The sequence below is a fragment of the Mustela lutreola genome, chromosome 1, assembly GCF_030435805.1.
Source record: "Mustela lutreola isolate mMusLut2 chromosome 1, mMusLut2.pri, whole genome shotgun sequence".
Lineage (NCBI taxonomy): Eukaryota > Metazoa > Chordata > Mammalia > Carnivora > Mustelidae > Mustela > Mustela lutreola.
The window spans coordinates 278,415,421-278,425,127 of record NC_081290.1 but is presented as its reverse complement, the minus strand read 5'-3'; the positions used below and the strand labels follow the sequence as shown (position 1 = coordinate 278,425,127).

Genomic DNA, 9,707 nt, shown 5'->3' with positions numbered 1-9,707 from the left:
TAAAGCAAAGATTAATAAAACATGTGATGGTGAGCTTTATGTCCTTGTTTTGAACTCTATGATAATTCTTTCATTATTTCACCATTACAATATAATTTGCGGAGGTTGGTTGTAAGATATCCTCAGCAAGGTTAAAATAGTTCCCTTATTTGCTAATTTTTTAAAATCATGAATAAAATTTTTTTAGTTAAATCTATTAGGATGATTATATTATTTTCTTCTTTAATCTCTTAATGTGGTGAATTACAATAAGTGATTTTCTAATATTAAGGCAACCATGCCTTTCTGAAATAAACACAACTCGATCATGCTTTATTATTTTTATATGCTGTTAGATTCAGTTTGTCAACACTTTGCTCAAGATGTTTCTAATCTGTGCACACAAGTCAATAGGGCTATACTGTTTCATTTTTATTCAGTTCTTGTCAGGTTTGGGCACAAAGTTATGATAGTCCCACAAAAATGAATTGGAGATTGGTTTAAATTTCTATACTTTGGAAAGTTTTGTGTATAATTGGAATTACTGTTTTCTTTCATTATTATTTTTAATTTTATTTACTTATTTGACAGAGAGAGAAAGAGCACAAGTGGGGGGAGCTGCAAGCAGAAGGAGAGGGAGAAGCAGCCTCCCTGTGAGCAAGGAGCCCAATTTGGGCTTGATCCCAGGTTCCTGGGATCATGACCTGAGCCGAAGGCAGATGCTTCACTGACTGAACCACCCAGGGACCCCGTGTTTTCCTTTATTCCTGGTACAACTTGCTGATTGAACCATTTGGGCCTGGGGTTTTCTTCATGGAAAGATTTTCAGTATTGATTCAAATTTTTAGTGTTTATAGAATATTCAGATTTCTGATTCCTTTTTGAGTCACTTTTGGCAAGTTACATTCTCCTAGAAATTTGAGCATTTTAAGTTTTAAAACTTATTGACATGAAATTGTTTAGCATATCCATTGTAACAATTTCAGGAGCTAGTTATATCTCCCTTTCCATCGCTAAATTTTTTTTGCTATTAAAAATATTTTATTTATTTATTTTTTTTTTAAATTGACATATAATGTATTATTAGCCCCAGGGGTACAGGTCTGTGAATCGCCAGGTTTACACACTTCAGAGCATTCACCATAGCACATACCCTCCCCAATGTCCATAACTCCACCACTCTCTCCCTACACCCCTCCCCCGGCAACCTTCAGTTTGTTTTATGAGATTAAGACTCTCTTATGGATTGTCTCCCTCCTGATCCCCTCTTGTCTCATTTATTCTTTTCCTACCCCCCAAACCCCCCACGTTGCACCTCTTCTTCCTCATATCAGGGAGATCATATGATAGTTGTCTTTCTCCAATTGACTTATTTCGCTAAGCATAATTTCCTCTAGTTCCATCTACATCATTGCAAATGGGAAGTTTTCATTTCTTTTGATGGCTGCATAGTATTCCATCGTGTATATATACCTTCTTTTTTCTCCTTTTTTAGATTTCACGTTTTTATTTAAATTCTAGTTAGTTAACATATATGGCAAAATTGGTTTCAGATGTATAATTTAATGATTCATCACTTACTTATAACTCCCAGTGCTCATCACAGCACGTGCCCTCCTTAATACCCACCACCTAGTTAGCCCATCCCCCGCCCACCTCCTCTCCATCAACCAGCAGTTTGTTCTCTATTGTTAGGTGTTTCTTATGGTTTGCTTCCCTCTTTTTTCTTTTTTCCTTTCCCCTATGTTCATCTGCTCAATTTCTTAAATTCCACATATGAGTGAAATCCTATATATACCCATTATATCTCAATTAAAAAATCCACAAGATTTGGTGAATAATATTTTTCATTATATTTAAGTTACAAATGTTTTCTAATTTCTATTCTAATGTATTTTTTGACTTCTGAATAGTTTAGAAATATGTGGTTACTTTCCAAATATGATGGTTCTTCAATTACCAATTTATTACTGATTTCTAACTTAATCCCACTGTAGTCTGAGAATGTTATATGTATTACCAATCCTTTATTTTTTTAATTTAATTTATTTTTTTAGTGTTCTAAGATTTATTGTTTATGTACCAAACTTAGTGCTCCATGCAATACATGCCCTTCTTAACACCCACCACCAGGCTGACCTTTTAAAAGTTTTTCACGAGCCAAACTAGTGCTTCAAAACTATATTCCATAGATATTAGCTAATGATACAACTTCACTCAATACTTAATATTTGCACGAGTGACACTGTATATAACTGAACTAATTTCACTTCGACTGAACCATATGAGGTAGGTTCTATTATCTTTGTCTTGTCAATTAAGTAAGTTAGGTAGAAAGATAATAGACAACATATTCAAAGTCCTAAAACTCCCAGATAACAGAACCACATTCCAAAGATAGCTATGTGACATCTAAGGCCATGCTTTTAGTCACTAAGCTATACATAGGAGTTATAATCCCTCTAATCATATCCTGAAACTTCTAAAGTATCTTTAAGAAGAGCTTTCCAAATGTTATTATACTTTCTTTTGTCCTTGTAAGAGCCTGGTGAGCTAACAGTGAAAAGTATAATTATCTTCTTTTACATGTGGGAATATTGATGCAGGGGACCATTGTAACTATTTAGGGGCAACATTAAGTGGAGTTATTTCTTCTAAAATGGTTCAATATTTCTCTTGGTTTTGTTTTTAGTGTGAGTAGAAGGTGATAATAGAAATTGGGATAACAGCTAACTTAAAGATTTATTCTCTTCTTTGTCTACAGATCCTAGGATTACTAATGCAATGGCTGGGGGAAGGAACAGTACAGCAGTTATGACATTCATTCTCTTGGGATTCTCTGAATTTCCAAAGCTCACCATTGTCCTTTTTTCAGTGTTCCTAGGGACCTACCTCATGACAGTGTGCTGGAACCTGGGCCTCATCACACTCATCAGGGTGGACTCCCATCTGCACACACCTATGTACTTTTTCCTCAGTAACCTGTCCTTGCTGGACATCTGCTATGTCTCCACTATAGCACCCAAGATGCTCTCGGATTTCTTCAAGAAGCAGAAATCCATCTCCTTTGTGGGGTGCACTATGCAGTACTTCTTCTTCTCTAGCCTGGGTCTGACTGAGTGCTGTCTCCTGGCAGCCATGGCTTATGACCGATATGCTGCCATTTGTGATCCTCTGCTTTACACCGCCATCATGTCGCCCACCCTCTGTGTCCAGATGGTGGCAGGATCTTGTGTAACTGGATTCTTTGGCTCATTTATCCAACTGTGTGCCTTACTTCAGCTCCATTTCTGTGGGCCAAATGTCATCAATCATTTCTTCTGTGACCTTCCCCAACTGCTAAACCTATCGTGCTCTGATACCTTTTTCTTTCAAATCATGACTTCTGTGCTCACAGTAATCTTCGGACTCACATCTGTCTCAGTTATCATGATATCATATGGTTATATTGTTGCCACCATTCTGAAGATCACATCAGCTGAAGGCAGGTCCAAGGCCTTCAACACCTGTGCTTCTCACCTGACAGCAGTGACTCTATTCTTTGGCTCAGGTATCTTTGTTTATTTGTATCCTAACTCTGGTGATTCCCTGAGTCAAAACAAGTTGGCATCAGTTTTATACACTGTTATAATCCCCATGCTAAATCCATTGATCTACAGCTTGAGGAACAAGGAAATCAAAGATGCCCTAAACAGATGGAAGAAGAGAATCTTTTTCTGTTGTTACTAATTATGAAATTTATTTGACATACAATACAGAAAAAGTGGTGACTAAATGTTGACCCACAACTCTCCTAAGTGTGGGATGAATTATAGTTGCTTTACTCTCCAAATATAAAACCATGACTAGCACAAGGACAGGAAAATGCATGAGAAGTAACTGGAACCTCAGCATCTCCATCCTTCATCAGCTATGACCTAATACATGAATAGGCCAAACAATCCACAACTATTTTTGTAGTTAGTTGTGGTGGTGTGACTCTTCATCTTCAATATTCCAGCCCTACTTAATGCATACTACCTCAAGGATCAGAAATGCCAGTACTGGTCAAGGCTGCTGGGAGACCAGTACATGTCTTTATAGTATCTCGGGTTTTTTTTTTTTTTTTTTAAAGATTTTATTTATTTATTTATTTATTTGACAGAGAGGGAGATCACAAGTAGGCAGAGAGGAGGAAGGCAGAGAGAGTGAGGGAAGCAGGCCCCCTGCTGAGCAGAGAGCCCAATGCAGGTCTCCGTCCCAGGACCCTGAGATCATGACCTGAGGCAAAGGCAGAGGCTTAACCCACTGAGCCACCCAGATGCCCCTATAGCATCTCATTTCAGTTAGGGCAGGGATTACTATTAGTATTGATAGATCTCTGTAAAAAGACTTTCCTATCTAACTAGGTTAGTTCTCAGATTAAACCTATTTTTTTTTACTTCTGGAAATTATGAATGTATTTCTTCATTTGTGGATTTGTCCAAAGCAAGAGTAACTACACCTGATCAAAGATTTGTTAACTTCAAACAAAAAGAAATTTGTTGTAATAGGAACGCTGAACATGTATGTCTGACATAGGTAAGGTTTAGTTGACTAGTTGGCTCATTAGAAATTCCTAGAAAATTCCTTGTCTGTTATCTCTGTAGTCATCTATCTTCACTGTATAACCAGAAAAGGGAACCAGAAATTGGCACTCTGCTGAAAAGTGATCTAGTACCTGATTTTGGCACCAACAAGAATGTCTTCATGTTACTATTTTCATTTTTTAAAGTAGGACCAGTCCCCATCAGGAAGTTGTTTTTTCCAATAATCAACAAATGGGAAGTAGTTGGTGAAATCAGATAAAAGAAGCTGAACTTCTGGTGCATAAGGAAGTCTACATTTGGCTGTTCGCCTCATATCGTTGGTTGGAATTGATACAAGGCAGAGAGGTCCTGGAGAGCTGAGGCTGGCTCAGAAAGCACTCTCCTGTTGTTTATCTTCAGATTCTGATGCCCATAATCTTAGGTCATCACCAGGAGCAATGCCTCAATATATAAAATTCAGAATCTCAGTTATGAAAAATATAATCATATGGGTCTTCACTCCAAAGGACCTGTTTCTAAGAAGACCAACCTTTTTATTCTTATCCTTAAATCACCTGTAACATATGCATGTATGGGACATGTATCCTTGTGTAGGAGCAACAGAGGTCCAGAGATTAATTAGTCATACAGAGGCTCAGTGGTTAGACAGAATTCTGGACAGCACTGTGTGTTTCTTTTTCTGTACCTAATGTGATTAACATTTTTCTCTTGATACTTTTAAAGAAATGAGTATACTTTATGTGATGTTATGCTAGGGGAAAATATCTGCATCTATTAATTCTATTATGCCATATCTCCTGGGTTTCTGGGCTGCTGCAGGAATTTAGCACTAGGACTGAGAATGGATGTACTCTGAGATAAGGAGTGGTAAATCCTGTGTCCTGTGTCTTTGTTGTGTTAGCAGAAAAAGAGGAGGTTTTGGGTTTTTTTTTAAATTTTAATATTGTATTACATTTTCCTTAGGTAATGCAGTATACCATGCACACAGATTTCAGAGGAGACACTCTTGTATTTTTGCCTGTTTTTTAAATTTTTTTTAAATTTCTTTTCAGCATAACAGTATTCATTGTTTTTGCTCCACACCCAGTGCTCCATGCAATACGTGCCCTCCCCAATACCCACCACCTGGTTCCCCCAACCTCCCACCCCCCGCCCCTTCAGAGCCCTCAGGTTGTTTTTCAGTGTCTATAGTCTCTCGTGGTTCACCTCCCCTTCCAATTTCCCTCAACTCCCTTCTCCTCTCCATCTCCCCATGTCCTCCATCTTATTTGTTATGCTTCACAAATAAGTAAAACTATATGATAATTGACTCTCTCTGCTTGACTTATTTCACTCAGCATAATCTCTTCTAGTCCCGTCCATGTGGATACAAAAGGTGGGTATTCATCCTTTCTGATGGAGGCATAATACTTCATAGTGTATATGGACCACATCTTCCTTATCCATTCATCCGTTGAAGGGCATCTTGCTTCTTTCCACAGTTTGGCGACCGTGTCCATTGCTGCTTTAAACATTGGGGTACAGATGGCCCTTCTTTTCACTACATCTGTATCTTTGGGGTAAATACCCAGGAGTGCAATTGCAGGATCATAGAGAAGCTTATTTTTAATTTCTTGAGGAATCTCCACACTGTTCTCCAAAGTGGCTGCACCAACTTGCATTCCCACCAACAGTGTAAGAGGGTTCCCCTTTCTCCACATCCCCTCCAACACACGTTGTTTCCTGTCTTGCTAATTTTGGCCATTCTAACGGGTGTAAGGTGATATTTCAATGTGGTTTTAATTTGAATCTCCCTGATGGCTAGTGATGATGAACATTTTTTCATGTGTCTGATGACCATTTGTATGTCTTCATTGGAGAAGTGTCTGTTCAGATTTTCTGTCCATTTTTTGATATGATTATCAGTTTTGTGTGTGTTGAGTTTGAGAAGTTCTTTATAGATCCTGGATATCAACCTTTTGTCTGTACTGTCATTTGCAAATATTTTCTCCCATTCCGTGGGTTGCCTGAAAAAGAGGAGGTTTGATAGCTTCTAGGACTCTGGGTGTAGGCTAAATGCTCCTAATTCAGCACAGATTGCGGATTGTTTTGTTCATTACTATGCATCTTTTTATTTCATAACTCAAAATTGCAAAATAATATTCATTCTATACACATACCTGTGTCCTATTTTTCATAAGTACTCTACTAATTTATTTTTGGTGAATGAAAGTAGTTTTCTGAAAGTGAACATAAAAGTGGGCTTTGGAAGTTTACCTGGGCAGCTCAGTCAGTTAATCATGTGTTTCATGATTTCAGCTCAGGTCATGATCTTAAGGTTTTGTGATCAAGCTCCATATTGGGCTCTGTGCTCAGTAGGGAGCCTGCCTGAGATTCTGTCTCTACTTTTCCCTCTACCCCTCTCCTTTCTCTCTTTCTCTCTCTTTCTCTCAAATAATAAATAAAATCTTTTTAAAAACATGGGGGGCTTGGGGGTAGGAAAAGAAAAAATGAAAGAAGATGGGATCAGGAGGGAGACAAACCATAAAAGACCCAATCTCAAAAAACAGACTGAGGGTTGCTGGGGGGAGGGGGGTTGGGAGAGGGTGGTGGGATATGGACATTGGGGAGTGTATGTGCTATGGTGAGTGCTGTGAAATGGTGATTCACAGACCTGTACCCCTGGGCATAAAAATACATTGTATGTTTATAAAACAATTTAAAAGTTAATAAAAAATTTTTTTAAGTGGAATTTGCCCATTTTTTGATTGGGTTATTAGTTTTTTGAGTGTTGAGTTTGAGAAGTTCTTTATAGATCTTGGTATCAGCCATTTATCTGTAATATCATTTGCAAATATCTTCTCCCATTCCATGGGTTGCCTCTTAGTTTTGTTGACTGTTTCCTTTGCTGTGCAGTAGACTTTATCTTGATGAATTCCCCAAAGTTCATTTTCACTTTTGTTTCTCTTGCCTTTGGAGACATGTCTTGAAAGAATTTGCTGCGGCCAGTATCGAGGTTATTGCCTATGTTCTCCTCTAGGATTTTAATGGATTCCTGTCTCACATTGAGATCTTTCATCCATTTGGAGTTTATCTTTGTGTATGGTGTAAGAGAATGGTCCAGTTTCATTCTTCTATATGTAGCTGTCCAGTTTTCCCAGCACCACTTATTGAAGAGACTGTCTTTTTTTCCATTGGATATTTTTTCCTGATTAGTTTACCATAAAGTTGAGGGCCTATTTCTGGAGTCTCTATTCTGTTCCATTGGTCTACAGACACTTCTCCAAAAAGACATACAAATGGCTAACAGACACATGAAAAAAAAAATTTCAACATCACCAGCTATCAGGGAAATACAAATCAAAATAACAATGATATATCACCTTACAGCAGTTAGAATGCCAAAAATTAACAAAAATAGAGCTTCCCTATGACCCTGCAATTGCACTCTTGGGTATTTACCCCAAAGATACAGATGTAGTGAAAAGAAGGGCCATCTGTACCCCAATGTTTAGAGCAGCAATGGACACGGTCGCCAAACTGTGGAAAGAAGCAAGATGCCCTTCAACGGATGAATGGATAAGGAAGATGTGGTCCATATACACTATGAAGTATTATGCCTCCATCAGAAAGGATGAATACCCACCTTTTGTAGCAACATGGACGGGACTGGAAGAGATTATGCTGAGTGAAATAAGTCAAGCAGAAAGAGTCAATTATCATATGGTTTCACTTATTTGGGGAACATAACAAATAGCCTGGAGGACAAGGGGAGATGGAGAGGAGAAGGGGGTTGAGGGAAACTGGAAGGGGAGATGAACCATGAGAGACTATGGACTCTGAAAAACAACCTGAGGGCTCTGAAGGGGCGGGGGGTGGGAGGTTGGGGGAACCAGGTGGTGGGTATTGGGGAGGGCACGTATTGCATGGAGCACTGGGTGTGGAGCAAAAACAATGAATACTGTTACACTGAAAATAAATTTTAAAAATTAAAAAAAAAACAGGAAGCAACAAATGTTGGCAAAGATATGGAGAAAGGGGAACCTTCTTACACTGTTTGTGGGAATGCAAGTTGGTATAGCCACTCTGGAAGACAGCATGGAGGTCCCTCAAGATGGTAAGAATAGAGCTTCCCTATGACCCAGCAATTGCATTACTGGCTATTTACCCCAAGGATACATAGGTAGTGAAAATAAGGGCCACATACACCACAATGTTAATAGCAGACAGGCCAACAATAGTCAAACTGTAGAAGGAGCTGAGATGTCCTTCTGAAGAAGAATGAATAAAGAAGGTGTGGTCCATATAAACAATGGAATATTATTCAGCCCTCAGAAAGGATGAATACCTATCATTTACATCAACATGGATGGAACTGGAGGGGATTATGCTAAGTGAAATAAGTCAAGTAGAGAAAGACAATTACCATATGGTTTCATTCATATGTGGAATATAAGCAATAGCATGGAGGACCATAGAGGAAGAGAGGGAAATCCAAAGGGGGAGAAATCAGAGAGGGAGATGAACCATGAGAGACTGACACTGAGAAACAATCTGGGGATTTCAGAGGGAAGAAGGTAAGGTGAAGGGGTAACAATGTGATGGGCATTGAGGAAGGCACGTGCTGTGATGAGCACTGGGTATTATACTTAACTAATGAGTCACTGAACACTACATCAAAAACTGATTATGTACTACACAGTGGCTAACTGAACATAATAAAAAATAAGTTTTAAAGAAAGGTAAAAAAAAAAAAAAAGGTGGATTTCGGAAAATATTCCTAAATGGTTTGTTACACCCAAGCAAGTGCAGCTGCAGAAAAGTGAATGATTCACCTAACATTCAGAAGTCATTAACCCTTTCTTCATCTGAGGGAACAACCACAATGACTTCTTCATTCCCAGAATTTTAAAAATGGTTCAGGCAGTGAACAACAAATTGGATGTTTCAAAAAAACAAAGCATCAAATTGGAGAACTCTGCTGAGATCTTTCCTAACAATTCAGAGATGAATATGATGAGCAAGATGATGAGGCACAAATGAGTGCCTTAGGAGAGCCAGTATAGGAGATTCAAAAGATAATCATTAAACAAATGACGATAACAGGATTGTTGAATTTTATTTTATTTTATTTTTTTTTTATTTTTTTTAAAGATTTTATTTATTTGTCAGAGAGAGCGA

General features: G+C 38.2%; 1 protein-coding gene across 1 annotated transcript; it reads left to right on the top strand.

Annotated features, from left to right (window-relative positions):
* Positions 1 to 2,763: 2,763 nt before the first annotated feature.
* On the top strand, positions 2,764 to 3,708 carry LOC131822698 (olfactory receptor 5AN6-like). The gene has a single exon (XM_059158984.1). The coding sequence runs from the start codon at positions 2,764 to 2,766 to the stop codon at positions 3,706 to 3,708; it is 945 nt and encodes a 314-aa protein (XP_059014967.1).
* The last annotated feature ends 5,999 nt before the right edge of the window (positions 3,709 to 9,707 follow it).